General features: G+C 45.1%; 1 protein-coding gene across 2 annotated transcripts in view; it reads right to left on the bottom strand.

Moving 5' to 3' along the window:
• LOC139276932 (scm-like with four MBT domains protein 1) overlaps positions 1-22,993 on the bottom strand; it is a 65,268-nt gene extending 42,275 nt beyond the window's left edge. For both annotated transcript variants that reach the window (XR_011595995.1, XM_070894930.1), the window contains exons 1-4: positions 22,709-22,993; positions 14,707-14,801; positions 7,972-8,212; positions 4,037-4,125 (exon numbers count right to left, since the gene is read on the bottom strand). Coding sequence is in view for 1 of the 2 variants with exons in the window: in XM_070894930.1 (XP_070751031.1) it covers positions 4,037-4,125; positions 7,972-8,212; positions 14,707-14,801; positions 22,709-22,787 (504 nt within the window). In the remaining variant the exon portion in view is untranslated. The remainder of the gene's footprint in view (positions 1-4,036; positions 4,126-7,971; positions 8,213-14,706; positions 14,802-22,708) is intronic.
• Between the last annotated feature and the right edge of the window lie 3,849 nt (positions 22,994-26,842).

Raw genomic sequence — 26,842 nt, 5'->3', positions numbered from 1 at the left:
GAGGGGGGGAGAGGAGAGGGAGAGGGGGAGAGGAGAGGGAGGGGGAGAGGAGAGGGAGGGGGGGAGGAGAAGGAGGGGGGAGAGGAGAAGGAGGGGGAGGGGGGAGAGGAGAAGGAGGGGGAGAGGAGAGGGAGCGGGGAGAGGGAGGAGGGAGAGGAGAGACAGGGGGAGAGGGAGAGGGGGAGAGGGAGAGGGCGGAGAGGGAGAGGGGCGAGTGGGAGGTGGGCGAGAGGGAGGTGGGCGAGATGGAGGAGAGGAGGAGGTGGTGGGAGAGGGGAGAAGGGAGGGGGGAGAGGGGAGAGTGGAGGGAGGAGAGTGGAGGGGGGGGAGAGTGGAGGGGGGAGAGTGGAGGGGGGAGAGGGGGGAGGCTGAACAGGCGCGGCCGACGTGAAGAAGCCGGGCCGAAGACTTAGGGCGGGGCGCGCCCCCAGCAAGAAAGAGGGAACGGAGCGGAGCGGACCTGAAGGAGTGGGGGGGCAGGGCGTGGATGGCAGCGGAGCGAGAGCGGCGGGGGGTGGGGGGGCGGGAGGGTGAGCAAGCCACGAGCCAGAGGGAGCATGAGCTGAACAGGAGGGGGAAGCCGGAGCCACAGCCAGAGCAGTAGCTGGAGGAGAGAGGTGCAGTCTGACCTTTGCCACCCCAGTGAGCCCATTCGGCCAGGGCTAGGGTCGGCGTGCTTCGGGCCCCTCCACACCTCCCTCTCGGGCGCCTGGAGATAATTCACATGCGCGCACACTGTAGTGCGCATGTGCAGAGGTCCCGGCGCTGTTTTCAGCGCAGGGACCTGGCTCCGCCCCCCCACAGCTTGTGCTGTGCCGTGCCGAGGGCCTGGATCGACCTGAGGGAGTGGAGAATACCGAGGTAAGTTTTCGGCGCGGTTTTAAGCGCGGAAATCAGACGTGGCTCGCGGGGCTGCGCCGTTCTAGGCGCGGCCCGAAACTTGACCCCTTTGTATCATCAGCAAACATTACACCCTTCTTCCAAGTCATTAATATAGATTGTAAATAGTTGCGGCCCCAGCACCGATCCCTGCGGCACCCCACTAGTTACAGTTTGCCAACCTGAAAATGACCCATTTATCCCGACTCACTGTTTTCTGTTAGTTAGCCAATCCTCTATCCATGCTAATACATTACCCCCAAACCCGTGAGCTCTTATCTTGTGCAGTAACCTTTTATATGGCACCTTACTGAATGACTTCTGGAAATCCAAATACACCACATCCACTGGTTCCCCTTTATCCACCCTGCTCGTTACATTCTCAAAGAACTCCCGCAAATTTGTCAAACATAATTTCCCTTTCATAAAACCATGCTGATTCTGTTTGACTGTATTAAGATTTTCTAAATGTCCTGCTACTAATTCCTTAATAATGGACTCTAGCATTTTCCCAATGACAGATGTTATGCTAACTGGTCTATAGTTCCCTGCTTTCTATCTCCCTCCTTTCTTATATAGGGGCGTTACCTTTGCGGTTTTCCAATGCGCTGGGACCAGGGAATTATGGTAGAATATAGGTTCTAAAGTTCAGCTCAGGAGGGCATTGAGGATGCTACCATTCCCCAACCCATGCAACACAGGCAGGGGGCAGAATGGGAGCCCCTTTCCCAACCCATATAGCGTGGGCAGGGTGCAGTGATCAGTATGGGAGTTTGTTCTAATCCATTAATCATAGAATCATAGAGATTTACAGCACTGAAGGAGGCCATTTCGGCCCATCGTGTCTGCACCGGCCGACAAAGAGCTGTCCAGCCAAATCCCACTTTCCAGTTCTTGGTCCGTAGCCCTGTAGGTTACAGCACTTCAAGTATTTAACCAAGTACATTTTAAATACGGTGAGGGTTCCTGCCTCTATCACCCTTTCAGGCAGAGAGTTCCAGACCCCCACCACCCACTGGGTGAAAAATATTCTCCTCAACTCCCTTCTACCAATCACTTTAAATCGATGCCCACTGGTTATTGACCCCTCTGCCCAAGGAAATAGGTCCTGCTTATCCATTTTATCTAGGCCCCTCATAATTTTATACACCTCAATTAAGTCTCCCCTCAGCCTCCTCTGTTCCAAAGAAAACAACCCCTGCCTATCCAATCTTTCCTCATAGCTAAAATTCTCCAGTCCTGGCAACATTCTCGTAAATCTCCTCTGTACCCTCTCTAGTGTAATCACATCTTTCCTGTAATGTGATGACCAGAACTTCAAGCAGTACTCTAGCTGTGGCCTAACTAGTGTTTTATACAGTTCAAGCATAAACTCCTTGTTCTTGTATTCTATGCCTCGGGCTAATAACGGCAAGTATTCCGTATACCTTCTTAACCACCTTATTAATGACTTGGATGAAGGGACCGAGTGTAATGTTGCCAAGTTTGCTGATGATACAAAGATGGGTGGGAAAGCAAATTGTGAGGACACAAAAAATCTGCAAAGGGATATAGACAGGCTAAGTGAGTGGGCAAACATTTGGTAGATGGAGTATAATGTGGGAAAATGTGAGGTTATCCATTTTGGCAGAAAAAAATAGAAAAGCAAATTATAATTTAAATGGAGAAAAACTGCAAAATGCTGCAGTACAGAGGGACCTGGGGGTCCTTGTGCATGAAACACAAAAAGTTAGTATGCAGGTACAGCAAGTAATCAGGAAGGCAAATGGAATGTTGGCCTTTATTGCAAGGGGGATAGAGTATAAAAGCAGAGAAGTCCTGCCACAACTGTACAGGGTATTGGTGAGGTCACACCTGGAGTACTGCGTACAGTTTTTGTCTCCGTCTTTATGGAAGGATATACTTGCATTGGAGGCAGTTCAGAGAAGGTTCACTAGGTTGATTCCGGAGATGAGGGGGTTGACTTATGAAGATAGGTTGAGTAGGTTGGGCCTATGAAGAATGAGAGGTGATCTTATCGAAACATATAAGATAATGAGGAGGCTCGACAAGATGGATGCAGAGAGGATATTTCCACTCATAGGGGAAACTAAAACTAGGGAACATAGTCTTATGAATAAGGGGCCGCCCATTTAAAACTGTGATGAGGAGGAATTTCTTATCTCAGAGGGTTGTAAATCTTTGGAATTCTCTGCCCCAGAGAGCTGTGGAGGCTGGGTCATTGAATATATTTAAGGCGGAGATAGACAGATTTTTGAGCGATAAGGGAATAAAGGGTTATGGGGAGCGGGTGGGGAAGTGGAGCTGAGTTCATGATCAGATCAGCCATGATCTTATTAAATGGCGGAGCAGGCTTGAGGAGCCAGATGGCCTACTCCTGCTCCTATTTCTTATGGTCTTATGTTCATCTACCTGTCCAGCTACTTTCCAGCATCTATCGTCATGCACTCCAAGGTCCCTTTGTTCCTTTACACTTCTCAGTGTCCTACCATTTATTGTGTATTCCCTTGCCTTGTTAGCCCTCCCCCAATGCATTACCTCACACTTCTCCGGATTGAATTCCATAAAAACACTTTTCTGCCCAACTGACCAGTCCATTGATTTCTTCCTGCAGTCCACAGCTTTCTTCCTCACTATCACATAGCCAATTTTTGTATCATGTGCAAAGTTCTTAATCATGCCCCCTACAATGAAGTCTAAATCATTGAGATACCACAAAAAGGAAGGGACCCAATACTGAGCCTTGCTTCCTGCTTCTGAGGCAATTTTGGATCCAACTTGCCACTTTCCCTTGGATCCCATGGGATTTAACTTTTCTGACCAGTCTGCCATGTAGGACCTTGTCAAAAGTCCTGTTAAAATCCATGTAGACTGCATCAAATGCCCTAGCCTCATCGATCATCCTGGTTACCGTCTCAAAAATTTCAATCATGTTAGTCAGACCATATCAAATCCATACTGACTGACCTTAATTAATCCATGTCTTTCTAAATGACGATTAATACCGTCCCTCAGAATTTTTTCCAATAATTTTCCAACCACCGAGGTTAAGCTGACTGGCCTGTAATTACTCAGTCTATCCCTTTCTCCCTTTTTAAACAACAGAAATACACGGGGTTAATCAGGATTGAATATACGATGAAGCTGGAGTACTTACACCCTCTAGCAGGTTTGCTGGAGCACTGCAGGCTCCTTCCACAGTGCGAGTCAGAAAGGTTTGCCAGTCCAAAATTCGCTCTCTTATTGCTGTAGGAAAGGAAGAAATGAAATGAAATCACAGCATTTTCCAAAAATGTTGCACATTTTTAGGCACAGAATAACCATTCATTTAATTGAATGGTCATCTGATTTTGTAGTTTAATTGCAATGACATAAATTCAAAGAATAAACTAGTTCCTTTTTAAATAATGAAGGAAAGTTTTTGATGTCTAAAAGGTTCTTAAACGGGCAGACCCGCAGCTCAGTGGAAACAGTTTGTAAAAGGCTGCTCCTCTCGGTCAACATAGGTGCTGTACTCTCCGACTGACTGCCTGACATTGAGTAATGGACAGGCCCCAACTTTCTCCAGTTTAACCGCTTTACTTTACGGGTTCCACTCGTGCCACACCCCCAAGAGTCGGTGCAGGAGGATGGAGTGAGTGACCATGTCCAAGGCTGTGGAGAGATCGGTGAGGATAAGGAGGGAATAACACATTGCAATCATATGTCATTCATGATGGGGGAGTGGGACTGGCTGAAGTGCTCTTGTAGAGAGCCAGCATGCGCTCAACAGGCCAAATGGCCTCCTTTTGTGCTGTAACCATTCTATGACTTTAACATGTAGTCTTGATACTGTGGGCAGTACAGAAACTACACTGAAGTTATTCAATAGGGAGAGTTGAGTGGTGATGACAAATGGAAGATTACTGACAGGGTGGCAGTTATTGAGCACAGAGGGGTTGAAGGGAGATGATGACAGCTCTTTTGAAGCAGAAAAAATGCTCGAGGAAAGGGATTGACAAAGTCAGTTTGATGATAATAGTAGCCTTCAAAAAGGAATTGGATAAACACTTGAAGGAGAAAAAATTGCAGGGATATGAGGAAAGAGCAGGGGAGTGGGACTAACTGGATTGCTCTTCGAAAGAGCCGGTACAGACCTGATGGGCCGAATGGCTTCCTTCTGTGCTGTATTATTCTATGATTCTCTCATATTAAATTAGGGGAATGAGGAACCATGAGGAAGAACGTAAGAGACTGCAAAATGACAGACAGGTTACCCAGAGTGGGCAAATAGATGGCAGATGCAGTTCAATGCAGTACATTGAGCAAAAGAACAATGAAAGTAAGTAGACTCAGAGTGGAGGGGGACCGAGACCTAGGGTGCAGATATCTAGATCTTTACACTGTGGGAGTACAGCTTTAAAAAGTAATTAAAATGCAAATAGGATTCTAGGTTTTATACATAGGACCTTGAATATAAAAGATATGGCGTAATATTTAATTTGAATAGGACAATAGTTAGGCCAAGGTTAAGTACTGCATGTTGCCCTGGATGCACGATTCTCTGAAATGATATAAGGAAGGAGGCGACAGTTGAAGAAGGGCTTGAAACATTTGGGCATTTTTCACTGACAAAGGCCTGGGAGGATCTAACAGGGCTCTTCAAAATGATGAAAGATTTTGAGAAGGTAGATATTGAAAGACTGTTTCCATTAATTGGCAAATCAGTATCAAGGAACGTAGATTCAGGATATCACTGGATGAATGATGGAGCAGTTAGATGAACTCTTCTCACACAGGGTTATTCGATCATGGAATGTTTTACAACAGATAGCTATGAGGCAGAGACAAGAACACTATTTAAAAAGGAATTTTAGAAGTATTTGAAAAGGAAGACTACAAAAGTGCACAAGGATTAGTGTGGACAGCTCCTGTTATATAGCTAACGCCCACACAGGCCTCATATGCTACTAAATCAACACTATACTAAAACAGCACAAGGCTTTTTCCTGCGCAGTAAATTCTATGGTAAAATATTATGTCACCATGAATGTTGGTTATCTGCTGGACTTTGCTGCAAGCAGGGTTGAGTTTGTATGTTTGAATGCAAAATTCTTTTTTTTTTTTAAAGAGCACCATTGCATTAGCTACACTCATTTCAGCATAACTGCATTTGATGGCTATTTTGATACCTATTGAAGCTGCACATTATCCTGGTCTGACAACGCTCAGAGTATTGTGCACAGTACTCTGAGACCACCCATGCCCGAGAGGCAGTGCCAAGAATAACAGTGTTTTTCCCTGAAGGACTGAAGAAAGGCTCAAAACGCTGGGGCTCTGGGGATGTTATGGGGTGTATAAGGTACGAAGTAGGACAGAGAAAGCGGACAGAGAACAAGACTTTCAGATGGAGCAGGGCTACAGGAGGAAGAGGATCAGGTTCCGTACTGTTATGGACAAGTTTAAGAAGAATGCTAGAAGGGGTGTTTGAGGCCAACACATTGGATTGATTAAAGAAACGAGTAGATGGCATAATGGAAAGACAGCAGGGTTGGCAATTCTGGATACATAACTTGTAAAATAAAATTACACAGAAACAAGATAAATCAGATGAAAATAGTAAAAAAAATGCTCAACTTCTCACCAGTAATTTTAAAACCACTTTCTGACAAATTAACAGTTCTTCGAAGAGGACATGTCATTGTGCTCAGAGTCCTGTCTCACGCAGCTACCTACAAACATTATGGGGATTCAGAAACCGAACTAACAAACTAGTGAAAGCCTCTTGTAGTTATCTCAGGTTCAGGCAGCTTTTGGCTACAGAACCATCAATCAAGGTTGATTTTGAAGATATAAAGGTCCTCAGGTTCTGAACTCAAGTAAGTTGCCGCTTTCACGGGAAAGCCAGTCTGTCTTCTATTCCCATTTGTGAAGAGTCTTGAGATTTTTTTAATGTCAAAGACACCATATGTTGTTGCAAGCTGTTGTTTAAATATCTTCTAATTGGAACCAAGGCAGATCTTGTTCAGTCCGCTCATTATATGTGCTTCTGTACACGGTTCTAGATTAGGTGTCCCTTACCCACCATGTTCTAGATTAGATGCCCCTTACCCGCCATGTTCTAGATTAGATGCCCCTTGCCCACCGTGTTCTATATTAGACACCCCATACCCACTGTGTTCTAGATTAGATGCCCTTACCCACGGTGTTCTAGATTAGATGCACCTTATCCACCATGTTCTAGATTAGACGCACCTTACCCACCGTGTTCCAGATTAGATGCACCTTACCCGCCGTGTTCCAGATTAGATGCACCTTACCCGCCGTGTTCTAGATTAGATGCACCTTACCCGCCGTGTTCCAGATTAGATGCACCTTACCCGCCGTGTTCTAGATTAGATGCACCTTACCCACCGTATTCTAGATTAGATGCACCTTACCCACCGTGTTCTAGATTAGATGCACCTTACCCACCGTGTTCTTGATTAGATGCACCTTACCCGCCGTGTTCTTGATTAGATGCACCTTATCCACCGTGTTCTAGATTAGATGCACCTTACCCACCGTATTCTAGATTAGATGCACCTTACCCACCGTGTTCTCGATTAGAAGAGCTGGTCTAGTGCCGCAGCTGGCAGGAAGGAGTAATTACAGCATGACACGTTTACATAGGCTGTGTCCATTATAAATGTGGACTCAGGAATTTATAGCGGAAATATAAAAACATGGACAGAATGTATGACTTTAAAATGAGGAATGATTGAAGTCTGCACAGCCTGTTCCAATTATCCTGTGCCCTCGAACCAAAGTTGATCTAAAACAGATACCTGGTATTGACTCCCCTTCAGCAACAACAACTTATATTTATACATTGCCTTCACCATAGTAATGTGTTCCAAGGCACGTCACAGGAGTGATTATAAAACAAAATTTGATGCCGAGCCATATAAGGAGATATTAGGACAGGTGACCAAAGAGGTAGCATGAGAACTACAAAAAAGAGACAGAGGTTATATCGAGATGTCTGTTAGAGGTGTGACTTTTTGTTTGACAGAGATAAATTAAGATTTCTAGTTGCTGAGACAAATCTTTAGGAAACAATTAAAAATTCACCTTCAGGAGGCTGCAGCTTTTTATTGCTTTGTGAACTCCAGCCAATAGGATGCAGGTCTGCGGTCATGACATCACACCAGAAATCAGCTCTGCGGTCCTCCCCGAACCCATCGTAGCGCAAGAGCAGTAGCTGCCCACACGTCGTAACGACAGTCGCTACCCAGTAGCAATCAGCATCCACCTTGGTCGCAATCTCCAGCTTCATCCCTGGATTAAAGCCATTCCTCAGACTCGTATCCACCTGGACAGCAAAGAGACTCAGCTGTAACTAATCTGACCAATCTCTGAATCATACCTGACTCACACGCCGTACCACCCTGACTCACTCCCAACCGGATCATCCAACAGATTGTAAACAACACAAAAGCAAAAGCAAACAGTAGTGGTTAATGCAGGGAACAGTACAAATCAGGAAATTAGAGGTGAATGTAACAATGGTAATACAATAATCATGGGGGTCTTTAATCTACATATTGACTGAGCAAACCGAATTTGCAGTAATAGTGTGGAGGACGAATTCATGGATTGTTTACAAGATGGTTTTCCAGATCAGTATGTTGAGGAACCAACTGGAGAACATCTGCCTGACCAGCTGAGATTTCCAGCATTCTCAGATTTTATTTCAGATTCCAGCATCCGCAGTATTTTGCTTTTGTATTGTTGTAGAGAACAGGCTATTTTAGATCTAGTATTGTGCAATGAGAAAGGGTTAATTAATGTAGTAAATGGGCCCTTAGGGAAAAGTGACCATAATATGATAGAATTTTAAATTAAGTTTGAAAATGATTTAGTTAAATCCGAAACTAGGGTCCTAAATCTAAACAAAGCAAACTACATAGGTCTGAGGGGCGAGTTAGCTAAGGTAGATTGGGAAACTACATTAAAAGGTATGATGTTAGCCAAGCAATGGCTAGCATTTAAAGAATTAATACATAATTTACAACAAACATACATTCCTTTAAGGCACAAAAACCCCACTGTGGTTAACAAGGGAGTTAAAGATAGTATTAGATCAAAGGAAGAGGCTTATAATGCTGCCAAAAAAACCTGAGGATTGGGAGCATTTTAGAATTCAAGGGACAAAGAAATTGATAAAGAAAGGGAAAATAGAATATGAGAGTAAACTAGCGAGAGACATAAAAAGACTGTAAAAGCTTCTATAGGTATGTAAAAAGGAAAAGATTAGCAAAAGTAAATGTGGGTCCCCTACAGACTGAGACAGGAGAAATTATAATGGGGAACAAGGACATGGCTGAGAAATTAAACAGATATTTTGTGTCTGTCTTCACGGAAGAAGACACGAAAAACCTCCCGGAAATAGTGGAGAACCAAGGGTCTAGCGAGATTGAGGAAGTAAAAGAAATTAGTCTTGTAAAAAAAAAATAGTACTGGAGAAATAAAGCCAATAAATCCCCTAGGCCTGATGGCCTACATCCTAGGATTTTGAAAGAGGTGGCTATAGATAGCGGATGCATTGGTTGTCATCGTCCAAAATGCCATAGATTCTACAACAGTTCTTGGAAGGTAGCTAATGTAAGTCCGCTATTTAAGAAAGGAGGGAGAGAGAAAAAAAGGAACTACAGACCAGTTAGCCTGACATCGGTTATCGAGAAAACACTGGAATCTATTAAGGACATGGTAACAGGGCACTTAGTAAATAATAATAGGACTGGGCAGAGTCAACATGGATTTATGAAAGGGAAATCATGTTTGATAAAACTATTAAGAGGTTGTAACTAGCAGAAATAGAATTTAATTCAGAGAAGTGTGGGGTGACGCACTTTGGGAGGGCTAATAAGGGTATACACATTAAGCGGTAGGCCACTTAATAGATGATTCATGAAAGTAGCAGGCCAGGTGGATAAGGTGGTTAATAGGGTATACGGAATGCTTGCCTTTATTGGCCGAGGCATAGAATATAAGAGCAGGGAGGCTATGCTTAAATTGTACAATACTTTGGTTAGGCCACAGCTGGAGTACTGCGTGCAGTTCTGGTCGCCATATTATAGGAAGGACGTGATTGCACTAGAGAGGGTGCAGAGGAGATTTACGAGGATGCTGCCTGGAATGGAGAATCTTAGTTATGAGGACAGAATGGGTTTGTTCTCATTGGAACAGAGGAGGTTGAGAGGAGACCTCAGTGAGATGTACAAAATATTGAGGGGCCTGGATACAGTGGATAGTAAGGGCTTATTTCCATTGGTGGAAGGGTCTATTACGAAGGGGCATAGTTTTAAGGTGCTTAGTGGAAGGTTTAGAGGAGATTTGAGGGGGGGGCTTCTTTACGCAGAGGGTTGTGGGGATCTGGAACGCGCTGTCTGGAAGAGTGGTGGATGCAGAAACCCTCATCACTTTTAAGAGATGGTTGGATGGGCACTTAAAGTGCCATAACCTACAGGGTTACGGACCCAGAGCTGGTAATTGGGATTAGACTGGATGGCCTTTTGTTGGACGGCGCAGATATAATGGAAAGTACTGCAGGGAATCGAATACGTCCAGGGTGATCTCCTGGACTAGTTCCGATCGCCTGGATGGGTCGGAGAGGAATTTTCCCAGATTTTTTCTCCCAAAATTGGCCTGGGTTTTTATCTGGTTTTTGCCTCTCCCAAGAGATCACGTGGCTCCGGTTGGGGTGAAGTGTAGAATGTTTCCGTATAAGGGGTGTTGCAGTTGTGTGAGGCGGACTGGTTGGGTTGGGTGCTCTTTTCCTTTCCATCATTGTTCATAGGTTTATATGTAACCTTTAGGGCTGCTGACCAAGGGCCATGCAGCTCTTTGTCGGCCAGCGTGGACACGATGGGCCGAAATGGCCTCCTTCTGCGCTGTAAATTTCTATGTTTTTAATAAAGGGAAATCGGTGGATGTGGTGTATTTGGATTTTCAGAAGGCGTTCGATAAGGTACCACACAAGAGGTTATTAAACAAAATTCGGGCTCATGGGATTGGGGGTAAATATACTAGCATAGATTGAGGATTGGTTAAAGGACAGAAAACAGAGAGTAGGAATAAACGGGTCATTTTCGGGTTGGCAGGCTGTAACTATTGGGGTGCCGCAAGGATCGGTGCTTGGGCCCAGCTATTCACAATCTATACCAATCATTTGGATGAGGAGATCAAATGTAATATATCCAAGTTTGTTGATGATACAAAGCTTGGTGGGAATGTAAGCTGTGAGGATGCAGCAAAGGGACTTCAAGGGGATAGAGACAGACTAAATGAGTGGATAAGAATATGGCAAATGGAATATACTGTGGAGAAATGTGAAGTTACACACTTTGGTCGTAAAAATAGAAAAACAGAATATTTTTTAAATGGCAAGAGATTGGGAAATGTTGGTGTTCAGAGGGACCTGGGTGTCTTTGTACACAAATCACTGAAAGTTAACATGCAGCTTCAGCAAGCAATTAAGTGAGCAAATGGTATGTTGGCCTTTATTACAAGAGAATTTGAGTATAATAGTAAAGACATCTTACATTAAAGATGTAATAGCAGCGCATTTGGAAAGCAGTGACAGGATCGGTCCAAGTCAGCATGGATTTATGAAAGGGAAATCATGCTTGACAAATCTTCTAGAATTTTTTTGAGGATGTAACGATTAGAGCGGACAAGGGAGAACCAGTGGATGTGGTGTATTTGGACTTTCAAAAGGCTTTTGACAAGGTCCCACACAAGAGATTAGTGTGCAAAATTAAAGCACATGGTATTGGGGGTAATGTATTGACGTGGATAGAGAACTGGTTGGCAGACAGGAAGCAAAGAGTAGAAATAAACGGGTCCTTTTTAGAATGGCAGGCAGTGACTAGTGGGGTACCACAAGTTTCAGTGCTGGGCCCCCAGCTATTTACAGTATATAATAATGATTTAGACGAAGGAATTGAATGTAATATCTCCAATTTTACAAATGACACTAGGCTGGGTGGCAGTGTGAGCTGTGAGGAGGATGCTAAGAGGCTGCAGGGTGACTTGGACAGGTTAGGTGAGTGGGAAAATGCATGGCAGATGCAATATAATGTAGATAAATATGAGGTTATCCACTTTGGTGGCAAAAATAGGAAGACAGAATATTATCTGAATGGCGGCAGATTAGGAAAAGAGGAGATGAAATGAGACCTGGGTGTCATGGTACATTAGTCACAGCAGGCAGTGAAGAAGGCAAATGGCATGTCGGCCTTCATAGCGAGAGGTTTTAGAGTATAGGAGCAGGGAGGCCTTACTTCAGTTGTACAGGGTCTTGGTGAGGCCACACCTTGAATATTGTGTTCAGTTTTGGTCTCCTAATCTGAGGAAAGACATTCGCTATTGAGGGAGTGCAGCGAAGGTTTACCAGACTGATTCCCGGGATGGCAGGACTGACATATGAAGAAAGACTGGATCGACTCGGCTTATATTCACTGGAATTTAGAAGAATGAGAGGAGATCTCATAGAAGCATATAAAATTCTGATGGGATTGAACAGGTTAGATGAAGGAAGAATGTTCCCGATGTTGGGGAAGTCCAGAACCAGGGATCATAGTCTAAGGACAAGGGATAAGCCATTTAGGATCGAGAAGAGGGGAAACTTCTTCACTCAGAGAATTGTGAACCTGTGGAATTCTCTACCACAGAAAGTTGTTGAGGCCAGTTCGTTAGATATATTCAAAAGGGAGTTAGATGTGACCCTTATGGCTAAAGGGATCAAGAAGTATGGAGAGAAAGCAGGAATGGGGTACTGAAGTTGCATGATCAGCCATGATCATATTGAATGGTGGTGCAGGCTCGAAAGGCCGAATAGCCTACTCATGCACCTATTTTCTATGTTTCTACTGCAATGATATAAGGGGCGCACCTGGAGTATTGTGTACAGTTTTGGTCTCCTTACCCAAGGAAGAATATACTTGCCATAGAGGGAGTGCAACGAAGGTTCACCAGACTGATTCCAGGGTTGGGGGAATTGTCCTACGAGGAGAAATTGAGTAGACTCGGCTTATATTATCTAGAGTTTAGAAGAATAAGGTGTGATCTCATTGAAACATACAAAACAGGGTAGATGCAAGGAGGATGTTTCCCCTGGTTGGGGAATCCAGAACTAGGGGGTCACAGTCTCAGAATAAGGGGTCAGCCATTTAGGCCTGAGATAAGGAGAAACTTCTTCACTCAGAAGGTGGTGAATCTTTGGAATTCTCTATCCAAGGGGGCTGTGGAGGCTCAGTCTTTGAGTATATTCAAGACAGAGATCGATAGATTTTTGGATATTAAGGGAATCAAGGGATATGGGAATAGTGCAGGAAAGTGGAGTGAGGTAGAAGATCGGTCATGATCTCATTGAATGGCGGAGCAGGCTCGAGGGGCCGAATGGCCTACTTCTGCTCCAACTTCTTATGTTCTTAAAATACTACGGATGCTGGAAATCTGAAATAAAAATAGAAAAAACTGGAAATACTCCGCAGGTCATGCAGCATCTGTGGAGAGAGAAACAGAATTAACATTTCAGGTCAATGACCCTTTGTCAGAACTGGAAAACGTTAGAGATGCAACAAGTTTTTAAACAAGTGTCGGGGCAGAGAAAGGGGGCGGGGAGGAAAGAACAAAAGGGCAGGTCCCATGATAAGGTGGAAGGCAGAAGAGATTAGAGAGACAAAAGGGATGGTGGTGCGAGGCAAAAGGAGATGGTAATGGGACAAGTTAAGAAACAAAAGATGTGTCTAAATAGGGTGTAAATGGAAATGGCAGAATCATTAACAGCTGCCGTGGGAAATAGAGAAAAAAAACAGAAAAAAGAGCAAAAAAAAAAGGAGCAAGGCTTATGGTCTGAAATTGTTGAACTCGATGTTGAGTCCAGAAGTCTGTAAAGTGCCTAAACGAAAGACGAGGTGCTGTTCCTCGAGCTTACATTGAGCTTCGTTGGAAATGTAACAGGCTGGGAGTGGGAGTGGAGCGGAGAATTAAAGTGACAGGCGACCGGAAACTCAGGGTCACGTTTATGGACTGAACAGAGGTGTTCTGCAAAGCAGTCATCCAATCTGCATTTGGTCTCCCCAATGTAGAGAATATATATATTCAATTTTAAAAAGTACAAATAAATCTCTCTTTCACTTGGAAGGAGTGATTGGGGCCCTGGACAGTGGGGAGGAGGTAAAAGGAAAGGTGTTGCATCTCCTGTGTTTACACAGGAAGGTGCCGTGGGAAGGGGAGGGAATGCTAGGGGTGATTGAAGAGTGGACCAGGGTGTCGCGGAGGGAGCGATCCGTTCAGAATCCTGAAAGGGGAAGGGAAGATGGTGGTGGGATCACACTGCAGGTGGCGGAAATGGCAGAGGATGATCCGTTGAACATGGAGGCTGGTGGGGTGAAAGGTGAGGGCAAGATGAACCCTGTCATGGTTCTGGGAGTGAGGGAAAGGGGTGAGAGCAGAAGTGCGGGAAATAGAATGGGCATGGTCGAGTGCCATGTCAACCACAGTAGCGGGGAATCCTTGGCTGAGGAAAAAGAAAGACATATCGTAAGCACTAGTGTGGAAGATGGCGTCATCAGAACAGATGCAACAGAGACGGAGAAATTGGGAGAATGGAATGGAGTCCTTACAGGAAGCGGGGTGGGAGGAAGTGTGGTCCAGGTAGCTGTGGGAGTCAGTGGGCTTATAGTGAATGTAAAATAACATTTGAGTCACTCCACAATAGATTGTAAACAGAACTCCTTGATGCATGAGCTGTGTGTGGGTCATTGCTGGCGGATGATGAACAGAATGTCCGGGACTCACATGTTTGAAGGTCGCAGGGGGAGCTGCTACCGCTCCAGTTTCTTCCAAATATGCATCCCAGTTGAATTCTGCTTCGTCCAAACCAGAGCCACCATCTGCAAAAAGAATGAAACCCATCAGAACCCAAGCAGAGGTGAGTCGATCTCTTTAACCTTTTAACAGCCAAGGTTTACTTTTTAATCCTTTATTCACAGTTGGATTGACCTAAGAACATGGCAAGAAGTGCTCAGACCAACTCATCACCAGGTGCGCAAGTACAGCTGGGACACTTGTACAAGCATCAAGTTTCGCTTCACAATTAAAGTAATAACTCCATGAGGAGGAGCCCTGCTCACTAACATCAAATTCACACACTGCATCAACTACTGACAAACCTGCACCACATGGAAACCCATTCCTTTAACTTCCTGTTGCTTTCAGTGACGAGGCGGCATAACTTTTACAACAAGTACTTCAATCCCACAGCTTTCTACCTAAAGCCTTTTTTCATATCCTTTAATAACTTTACTTCCCAAATATTTATTTCCATTTTAATTGGTTCCTCATCAATGACCCCCGAGAGCAGTGTGTTCCACATTCTCACAACACTTTAGTCTGAAGACCTTTTTCCAGATTTGTTTTTAACTGGCCTAATTCTAATCATAAAAGGATGCCCTCCTGTTCTGGATTCCTCGATCTACCCTGTTAATTCCCTTTATTATAAATCACCCGTTAACATCCTTATAACCAGGGAATATAACCCAAGTATACCAAGTCTCTCATCATAATGGCCCAGACTTTGCTGTAACAGGGCATAAAATGGCAGTTAGACTTGCCCCCGAAACCCTTCCGCTCAAAACATTTTGCTCACCAAGTTGCTGAAAGTGTGAGCTGATAACGTGACAGCATGGGAAACTGGGCATCTGAGCAAATAGTGCAAACAACTGTGTATCTCCTTAACCAATCAGATTGAAGTATTGTGAAATTAACACTGCAAGGACTAAGCAGGAGGTGTAAGTTAGAGTGGGTGAATTTAATGCCAAATCAGATACAGAAAGAGAGGGTACGAAAGATTAGAATGAGAGAGAGAAAAAGACAGATAGGAAAAGAAAAAAAATTAAAATTTGACATTTTTATAATCTAAAACAATTTGCAGCCTGAATGAGATTCCAAATTTATATTAGTTAATGTTCAGAGCCAGAGAGGTTGATTGGGAGTAATTAACACTTATCACACCATAAAAAGGCACTTACACTTGTAATTACTAGCCGTAAATACAGGTTTAGTTTGTATCTCCCGTGCAAACACAGCAACGTCACGCCATCCATTGCATGTCAATGGTGAAGCAGTTTTCACAAAGCTCACAGTAGAACGGTGCATCTCAGACAGCAACGTGCAGATCTGCGTGTTTAACTGTGCATCTGTCACTCGCCTGATGTTGCTGTATCATTTACACATAAATATCATCGAGCGCCATTAACCTCACCGTTATGTTGACAGCAAAACCTGGTCTGTTGAATCCCTTCATGTCTGCAGTCATCTAAAACTCAGTGCAAGTTCGGACACAGGCAGCCAAGTCTCACTGACCCATCATCCCTGTGCTCGCTGACCTACATTGGCTTCCAGTTAAGCAATGCCTCGATTTCAAAATTCTCATCCTTGGTTTCAAATCAAGGCCTCGCCCCTCCCTATCTCTGTATATCCTCCAGCCCCCCAACACATCCTCCCCGAGAGGTCTGCGCTCCTCAAATTCTGTCCTCTTGAGCATCCCTGATTGGTGGCCATTGGTGACCGTGCCTTCTGCTGCCTAGGCCCCAAGCTCTGGAACTCCCTCCCTACCTCTCTTTCCTCCTTCAAGATGCTCCTTGAACCTACCTCTTTGACCAAGTTCCCAGGCCCAGATGAAATGTATCCCAGGCTGTTAAGAGACACAAAAGAGGAAATAGCAGAGGCTCTGACCATCATTTTCTAGTCCTCTCTGGCTACAGGTGTGGTGCCAGAGGACTGGAGGAATGCTAGTGTTGTACCTTTGTTTAAAAAGGGAGAAAGGGACAGACAGCCTAACCTCAGTGGTGGGAAAATTATTGGAAAAAATCCTGAGGGACAGCATAAATCTTTATTTGGAAAGACATGGATTAATCAACGGCAGTCAGCATGGATTTATTAAAGGAAGGTCGTGTCTGACTAACTTGATTGAATTTTTCGAGGAGGTAACCAGGAGGGTCGATGAGGGCAGTGCGTATGATGTAGTGTATATGGATTTTAGCAAATAGTTTTTGATGAGGTCCCACATGGCAGACTGGTCACGAAAGTAAAAGTCCATGGGATCCAGGGCAAAATGGCAAGTTGGATCCAAAATTGGCTCAAAGGCAAGAAGCAAAGGGTAATGGTTGATGGACGTTTTTATGACTGGAAGGCCGTATCCAGTGGGGTTCCGCACGGCTCAGTGCTGGGTCCCTTGCTTTGTGGTATATATATCAATGACTTGGACTTGAATGTTGGGACATGATTAAGAAGTTATCAGATGACACTAAAATAGGCTGTGTGGTTGATAATGAAGAAAGCTGCGGATTGCAGGAAGATATTAATGTACTCGTCGGGTGGGCTGAACAATGGCATTCAATCCAGATAAGTGTGAGTTAATGCATTTGGGGAGGGCTAACAAGGCAATGGAATACACATTAAATGGTACAACACTGAAATGCGTAGAGGAACAAAGGGACCTTGTAGTGCAGGTCCACAGAACCCTGAAGGTAGCAGGCCAGGTAGCTAGGTGGTTAAGAAGGCAGATAGGATACTTGCCTTTATTAGCAAGGAGGTTATGCTTGAACTGTTATGTATAGAAGAATTCCATGAGGCTGAGTACTGTGAGCTAAACTTAGTGTGACCTTAGTCTTCTTTATTACAACTCCAGAGTGCCTAAACAACATGGCAGCCTACCGCGTGTGTGCAGGTGACCATTAGGACTCCAACAGTCGCGCCCTTTGATGGCAAGTATTACATAGTTACATACATAACATCACTCCCCGCCAAAGTCAGCGGTACAAGTTATTTACAAGTTGAGGCGATCCGGAGCCCTTCGCTCCCTGATTGATCGTCTAAGTTCAAACCCTGGCGTGTGTGAGTTGGCCGGACCATTGCTGCACTGCACCGCAGCTGGTCTGACCGGACTGTCAGGAACGGTGGGTTCATCCTCGTGATTGACAGCGAGGTCGATTGCTGGTTGGGTGTGTGTTGGTGGATCGTCGATGGTGATGTCCTCTTCAAGTCATTCCAGATTGTCAGTAAATCGCAATTTGGTCTGATCTAAATGCTTTCTGCTTGTTTGGCCATTTGACAGTTTGATTATAAACACCCTATTCCCTTCTTTGGCCAAAACAGTGCCAGCGACCATGACCGTAATTCAGGACAAACACATGGTCGTTAACATCAATGTCATGTGAAACAGCCACGCGATCTTGGTACATGTTCTGCCGGTGTCATCGGGTTTCCATGTGATCATTAAGATCTGGGTGGACTAGGGAGAGCCTGGTTTTCAGGGCTCTCTTCATTAACAATTCTGCCGGGGGAACCCCGGTGAGCGAGTGGGGTCGCGTCCAATAACTGAGCAGAATGCGAGACAAGCGTGTCTGCAGGGAGCTGTCCGTCACGCGTTTCATGCTCTGCTTGATTGTTAGGACTGCCCGCTCTGCTTGACCGTTAGACGCGGGCTTAAACAGAGCAGACCTGACACGCTTGATGCCATTGCAAGCATAACTCGTTGAATTCCGAGCTGGTGAAACACGATCCATTGTCGTTGACAAGGATGTCGGGCATGCCATGGGTGGCGATCATGGCCCGGAGGCTTTCAATGGTGGCTGTGGACGTGCTGGATGACATGATTACTCATTCAATCCATTTGGAGTAAGCGTCCACTACTACTAAAAACATCTTTCCTAGAAGGGGGCTGGAAAAATCTACGTGGATCCTGGACCACGGTTTGGAGGACCATGACCACAGACTCAGTGGAGCCTCCTTTGGTGCATTGCTCAGTTGTGAGCAAGTGCTGCACTGATGCACGCATGACTCCAAGTGCGAGTCAATGCCAGGCCACCAAACATGCGACCTGGCAATTGCCTTCATCATGTAGCTTGCGTATAAACTTTTTTTTGGCAAAACCATGCATAACCCCATAAGAGACAATCCGACTGGATGGACATTTCATCTTTGAGTCGGTGAAACGGCTTAATTTCATTTTGCATTTCCACGGGAACGGCCGACCAGTTCCCATTTAGGACACAACTCTTTACTAATGATAGCACAGGATCCTAGCTGGTCCAGGTCCTGATCTGGTGAGCCGTGATGGGTGACCCCTCGTTCTCAAAAGCAGCCATGACCAGTAGTAAGTCTGCGAGCTGCGCCATTTCAACCCCGGTGGTGGGTAATGGTAGCTGGCTAAGAACATCTGCACAGTTTTCAATGCCTGGTCTGTGGCGGATAACATAGTCATAAGCGGATAACGTTAGTGCCCATCTTTGGATGCGGGACGAAGCATTGGTGTTTATACCTTTGCTCTCTGAAAACAGCGAAATGAGCGGTTTGTGGTTGGTTTCAAGCTCAAACTGAAGTCCAAATAGGTATTGGTGCATTTTCTTAACCCCATATATACATGCTAACGCCTCTTTCTCGACCATACTATAGGCTCTCTCAGCTTTAGACAGACTTCTAGATGTGTTTGCAACCGGTTGGAAGTTGCCCGATACATTGGCTTGCTGTAACACACAGCCGACCTCATACGATGAGGCGTCACAAGCTAGCACTAAACGTTTACATGAGTCATAGTGTACAAGTAACTTATTTGAACATAGCAGGTTCCTGGCCTTCTCAAAGGCTGTGTCTTAAGATTTGCCCCAAACCCAGTCATCACCCTTACGTAGCAACATGTGCAAAGGCTCTAACAATGTGCTCAACCCGGGTAGAAAGTTACCGAAATAGTTGAGGAGTCCCAGGCTCTGTCGCATTCTTGATGGCCTCTGTCTTTGAGTCTGTGGGCCTGATGCTGTCTACTGCAATTTTTCTCCCCAAAAATTTGACTTCTGGCACCAGGAAAACACACTTGGAGCATTTCAGCCCAAGTCCCACTCTGTCTAGGTGACTTAGAACCTCTTCCAGGTTGTGTAGGTGTTCGATGGTTTCACGACCGGTGATCAGGATGTCATTTTGAAGCACAATGGTGCATGAAACATGTTTCTCTGGAAAATGGCTGCAGCTGAGCGAATCCCGAAAGGGCACCTGTGGTATATAAACAGTCCTTTGTGTGTGTTGATGCATGTCAGTCTTTTCGAAGATTCAGCCAGCTCCTGTGTCATGTAGGCAGAGGTTAGGTCTAACTTGGTGAACGACTTCCCCCCGCCCGCTAACGTTGTGACCAGGTCATCCGCCTTGGACAGCGGTTAATCGTTACCTTGTAGTCTCCGCAGATTCTGACCGTGCCATCGCTTTTCAACACCGGAACAATTGGACCAGCCCACTCGTTGAACTCGACTGGCGATATGATTCCTTCGCGTTGGAGTCTGTCCAGTTCAATCTCGATTTTCTCCCTCATCATGTACAGAACTGCCCGAGCCTTGTGATGGACGGGTCATGCATTGGGGCCTAGATGGATCTGTACCTTGGCGCCTGTGAAGTTGCCGATGCCTGGTTCGAATAGCGAGGGAAACTTGCTGACCACTTGAGCACACAAGGCGTCATCCACTGAAGATAGTGCTTTGATGTCATTCCAATTCCATCAATCTTTTCTAGCCACCTTCTGCCGAACAGCGTTGGGCCATTGCCTGGAACAATTCACAATGATAGGTCATGCACAGCTCCATCATACGATACCTTCACTGCCGCACTTCCAATGACTGGTATGAGCTCTTTGGTGTAGGTACGCTGCTTTGCATTAATCGGGCTAAATATGGGCCTTTGTGCCTTATTGCCCCACAGTTTCTCGAAAGCCTTCTGGCTCATTATTGACTGACTCGCACCCGTGTCCAACTCCATGGATACTGGAACTCCAGCATTATAGGAGGGCTCTTGGTGGTGAAGATATGTAACCCATACACTTCTTCCTCGGGTTGAGTTGCCCGTACTGCGTGATCCGCGCCGGATCGATCATCCTCTGCATCGTGGTGTCGCAGCACGTTTGCTGGAGGTGTCCCATTGTTGCGCAGTCTTTGCACACGTAGTGCTTGAATCGACATTGATGGGCCCGATGATTACCCCCGCAGCGCCAACACGGTGCTAATGGATTCACATTCACCCCCGATGGCAGACTCTGAGTCATCACAGGTCTTGCAGCTGCAGACGTATAGGCCCTGCCATATGCAAGTTTGGCCTGTTAGCGACGTCATTTTATGCACAGTACTTGCCGGGGAGCTTCGATGTTGAGAAGGTATCTGTTTGGCTTTATCGTCCGTGGCCATGTATGTCTGGGCGATCGCGATGGCCCTGCTCAGGTCTAGGGTTTCGGCAGCCAGCAGCTTCCGAAAAATGACCTCGTGGCTGATGCCAAGCACAAAAAAGTACTGCAGCATTTGCCCCAACGCAGCTCCAAAATCGCAAGGTCCTGCGAGGCGCCTCAGGTTGGCAACATAATCTGCCACATTCTGGCCCCCGGAGCGATGGCGCGTGTAAAAACGATACCTGGCCATGAGGATACTCTCCTTCGGCTTGAGGTGATCCTGAACCAGCGTGCACAACTCTGTATATTCCTTCTCCGTTAGTTTTGTCGGTGCGAACAGATTCTTGATGAGGATATTTTATGCCCACAGACGGTGAGGAGAACCGCCCTGCGCTTGATCGCGTTAGTGACTCCTTCCAGCTCATTGGCCACGAAGTACTGGTCGAGACGCTCGACGAAGGCTTTCCAATCATCACCCTCTACGAATCTCTCTAATATTCCAAAGGCAGCCATGGTTGCGTGAAGGTTCATATACTGTTATTCGTCGCCAATTGTTATGTATAGAAGAATTCCACGAGGCTGAGTACTGTGAGCTAAACTTAGTGTGACCTTAGTCTTCTTTATTACAACTCCAGAGTGCCTAAGCAACATGGTAGCCAATCTTTTATACTGGCCCTGCATGTGTGTGCAGGTGACCATTAGGATTCCAACAGTCGCGCCCTCTGGTGGCAAGTATTACATACATAACATGAACTATATAAAACACTGGTTAGGCTGTGGTTAGCTGGTCCCACATTACAGGAAAGATGTGATTACACTGGAAAGGGTGCAGAGGAGATTTACAAGAACGTTGCCTGGACTGGTGAATTTTGGCTATGAGGAAAGATTGGAGATGCTGGGTCTGGTTTCTTTGGAACCGAGGAGCTTGAATAGAAATGACCTGTTTCCCTTGGCAGAAGGGTCAACAACCAGAGGACGTAGATTTAAAGTAATTGGGGGAAGGTTTGGAGAAGATATACAAGGGGAAATTTCTTCACCCCGAGGGTGGTGGGGGTCTGGAACTCACTGCCAAAAAGTGTGGCACAGGTAGAAACCCTCACGGCATTTAAAAAGTACTTGGAGTGCCGTAAACCTACAGGGTTATGGACCAAGAGCTGGAAAGTGGGATTGGGCTGGGTAGCTCTTGGTCTGGCGGCGCAGACACAATGGGCCCAATGACCTTCTGTGTTGTAAATTTCTGTGAAGTGATTGACCCCAAATTCTCCTTCTGTGGTTTGGTGCCTTGGGTCGTTTTACTACATTAAAGGCGCTGTATAAATGCAAGTTGTTGTTGTTGTTGTGATCTCAGGCAGCTATTTGTGAAGTTGAATTATGGATAAAATCTGGAAATAAATTGACGCGAGTCTGTCGGATTAAAACCATCCGGGTACCGGGGGCCGAGGGCAGATTCGCCGCCACCGAGTCCCGGGGACGGGGACGGGGACTGGGCTCTCTCTCTTTCTCTCCCACCCCCACCCACCGTGTCCTGGGCCTGGGCTCTCCCCCGCAACTTCGGATCGCGCTGCTTCCGTCTGCCGGCCGGCCGGCGGTGGCTCTTACCTGGGTCGGCGCTGGCTGCGGTCGCCGGCCGGGGCTCCGCGAGGCCCGGGGTTAGGGCCAGGGCCGGCGCCGGCTCCATGTCTCCACTATCGGTTTCCGGGGAAGCTGCGCAGCTCGGGGGTCGGAGTGAATGAGGCCCAGACCGCGGGAGGCGGCGGCCGGGGACAGACTGCAACACCGGACAGCTGTCGCACTTCCCCCTTCCCGGGCCTCCTTCTCCCACCCCTTCCCGGGCTCGCTCCACATCCCCGGGACGCCTACCACTCCCGGGACACCCTCCCGAGGCTCCCTCGCCCACAGAGAATGATGTTCAGTTATTAGGGGACAGAGAATGATCATTTATTGGGGACAGAGAATGATGTTCCGTTATTGGGGACATAAAAGGTTATTCATTTATTGGGGACAGAGAAGGATATTCAGTTATTGGGGACAGAGAATGATCATTTATTGGGGACAGAGAATGATGTTCCGTTATTGGGGACATAAAAGGATATTCATTTATTGGGGACAGAGAATGATGTTCAGTTATTGGGGACAGTGAATGATGTTCAGTTATTAGGGGACAGAGAATGATCATTTATTGGGGACAGAGAATGATGTTCAGTTATTGGGGACAGAGAAGGATATTCAGTTATTGGGGACAGAGAATGATCATTTATTGGGGGACAGAGAAGAATATTCAGTTATTAGGGGACAGAGAATGATCATTTATTGCGGACAGAGAATGATGTTCAGTTATTGCGGACAGAGAATGAAGTTCTGTTATTGGGGACAGAGAAGGATATTCAGTTATTGGGAAACAGGGAATGATCATTTATTGGGGACAGAGAATGATGTTCCTTTATTGGGGACAGTGAATGATGTTCAGTTATTAGGGGACAGAGAATGATCATTTATTGGGGACAGAGAATGATGTTCAGTTATTGGGGACAGAGAAGGATATTCAGTTATTGGGGACAGAGAATGATCATTTATTGGGGGACAGAGAAGAATATTCAGTTATTAGGGGACAGAGAATGATCATTTATTGCGGACAGAGAATGATGTTCAGTTATTGCGGACAGAGAATGAAGTTCTGTTATTGGGGACAGAGAAGGATATTCAGTTATTGGGAAACAGGGAATGATCATTTATTGGGGACAGAGAATGATGTTCCTTTATTGGGGACAGAGAATGATGTTCTGTTATTGGGGACAGAGAATGATCCGTTATTGGGGGACAGAGAAGAATATTCAGTTATTCGGGACAGAGAATGATGTTCCGTTATTGGGGACAGAGAAGGATGTTCAGTTATTGGGGCCAGAGAAGGATATTCAGTTATTGGGAAACAGAGAATGATCATTTATTGGGGACAGAGAATGATGTTCCTTTATTGGGGACAGAGAATGATGTTCTGTTATTGGGGACAGAGAATGATCCGTTATTGGGGGACAGAGAAGAATATTCAGTTATTCGGGACAGAGAATGATGTTCCGTTATTGGGGACAGTGAATGATGTTCATTTATAGGGGACAGAGAATGATGTTCAGTTATTGGGGACAGAGAAGGATGTTCAGTTATTGGGGACAGAGAATGATGTTCCGTTATTGGGGACAGAGAATGATGTTCAGTTATTGGGGACAGAGAATGATGTTCAGTTATTGGGGACAGAGAATGATGATCCGTTATTGGGGACAGAGAAGGATATTCAGTTATTGGGGGACAGAGAATGATCATTTATTGGGGACAGAGAATGATGTTCATTTATAGGGGACATAAAAGGATATTCAGTTGTTGGGGACAGAGAATGATCTGTTATTGGGGACAGAGAAGGATATTCAGTTATTGGGGGACAGAGAATGATCATTTATTGGGAACAGAGAATGATGTTCAGTTATTGGGGACATAAAAGGATATTCAGTTGTTGGGGACAGAGAATGATCTGTTATTGGGGACAGAGAAGGATATTCAGTTATTGGGGACAGAGAATGATGTTCCGTTATTGGGGACAGAGAAAGATGTTCAGTTATTGGGGACAGAGAATGATGTTCAGTTATTGGGGACAGAGAAGGATATTCAGTTATTGGGGACAGAGAATGATGTTCTGTTATTGGGGGACAGAGAAGGATATTCAGTTATTGGGGGACAGAGAATGATCATTTATAGGGGACAGAGAAGGATATTCAGTTATTGGGGGACAGAGAATGATCATTTATCGGGGACAGAGAATGATGTTCAGTTATTGGGGACATAAAAGGATATTCAGTTGTTGTGGACAGAGAATGATCTGTTATTGGGGACAGAGAATGATGTTTCGTTATTGGGGGACAGAGAATAATCATTTATTGGGGACATAGAATGATGTTCAGTTATTGGGGACATAAAAGGATATTCAGTTGTTGTGGACAGAGAATGATCTGTTATTGGGGACAGAGAATGATCATTTATAGGGGACAGAGAATGATGTTCTGTTATTGGGGACAGAGAATGATCCGTTATTGGGGGACATAGAATGATGTTCAGTTATTGGGGACAGAGAATGATGTTCAGTTATTGGGGACAGAGAAGGATATTCAGTTATTGGGGACAGAGAAGTATATTCAGTTTTTGGGGACAGAGAATGATCCATTATTGGGGGACAGAGAAGAATATTCAGTTATTGGGGACAGAAAAGGATATTCAGTTATTGGGGGGACAGAGAATGATCATTTATTGGGGACAGAGAATTATGTTCTGTTTTTTGGGACAGAGAAGGATATTCAGTTATTGGGGACAGTGAATGATGTTCAGTTATTGGGGACAGTGAATGATGTTCAGTTATTGGGGACAGAGAATGATATTCAGTTATTGGGGACAGAGAATGATGTTCCGTTATTGGGGACACAGAAGGATATTCAGTTATTGGGGGACAGAGAATGATCATTTATTGGGGACAGTGAATGATGTTCAGTTATTGGGGACAGAGAATGATGTTCAGTTATTGGGGACAGAAAAGGATATTCAGTTGTTGGGGGACAGAGAATGGTCATTTATTGGGGGACAGAGAATGATCATTTATTGGTGGACAGAGATTGTTCAGTTATTTTTGACAGAGAATGATGTTCAGTTATTGTTGACAGAGAAGGATATTCAGTTATTGTTAACAAATAATGATGTTCCGTTATTGGGGACAGGGAATGATGTTCCGTTATTGGGGACAGAGAATGATGTTCCGTTATTGGGGACAGAGAATAATCATTTATTGGGGACAGAGAAGAATGTTCAATTAGTGGGGGACAGAGAATGATGTTCAGTTATTGGGGACAGAGAATGATGTTCAGTTATTGGGGACAGAGAATGATGTTCTGTTATTGGGGACAGAGAATGATGTCCTGTTATTGGGGACAGAGAATGATGTTCTGTTATTGGGGACAGAGAATGATATTCAGTTATTGGGGACAGAAAAGGATGTTCAGTTATTGGGGACAGAAAAGGATATTCAGTTATTGGGGGACACAGAATGATCATTTATTGGGGACAGAGAATGATCTGTTATTGGGGACAGAGAATGATGTTCCGTTATTGGGGACAGAGAATGATGTTCAGTTATTGGGGACAGTGAATGATGTTCATTTATAGGGGACAGATAATGATGTTCAGTTATTGGGGCCAGAAAAAGATATTCAGTTATTGGGGGACAGAGAATGATGGTCAGTTATTGGGGACAGAGAATGATGTTCAGTTATTGGGGACAGAGAATGATATTCAGTTATTGGCGGACAGAGAATGATCATTTATTGGGGACAGAGAATGATCTGTTATTGGGGACAGAGAATGATGTTCCGTTATTGGGGACAGAGAATGATGTTCAGTTATTGGGGACAGTGAATGATGTTCATTTATAGGGGACAGAGAATGATGTTCAGTTATTGGGGACAGAGAATGATATTCAGTTATTGGGGGACAGAGAATGATCATTTATTGAGGACAGAGAATGATCTGTTATTGGGGACAGAGAATGATGTTCCGTTATTGGGGACAGAGAATGATGTTCAGTTATTGGGGACAGTGAATAATGTTCATTTATAGGGGACAGAGAATGATGTTCAGTTATTGGGGACAGAAAATGATATTCAGTTATTGGGGGACAGAGAATGATGTTCAGTTATTGGGGAC

Source organism: Pristiophorus japonicus, chromosome 12 (assembly GCF_044704955.1).
Source record: "Pristiophorus japonicus isolate sPriJap1 chromosome 12, sPriJap1.hap1, whole genome shotgun sequence".
NCBI classification, from domain to species: Eukaryota; Metazoa; Chordata; class Chondrichthyes; family Pristiophoridae; genus Pristiophorus; species Pristiophorus japonicus.
Note: the sequence above shows the minus strand (reverse complement) of the source record. Positions and strands in the feature narration are given on the sequence as shown.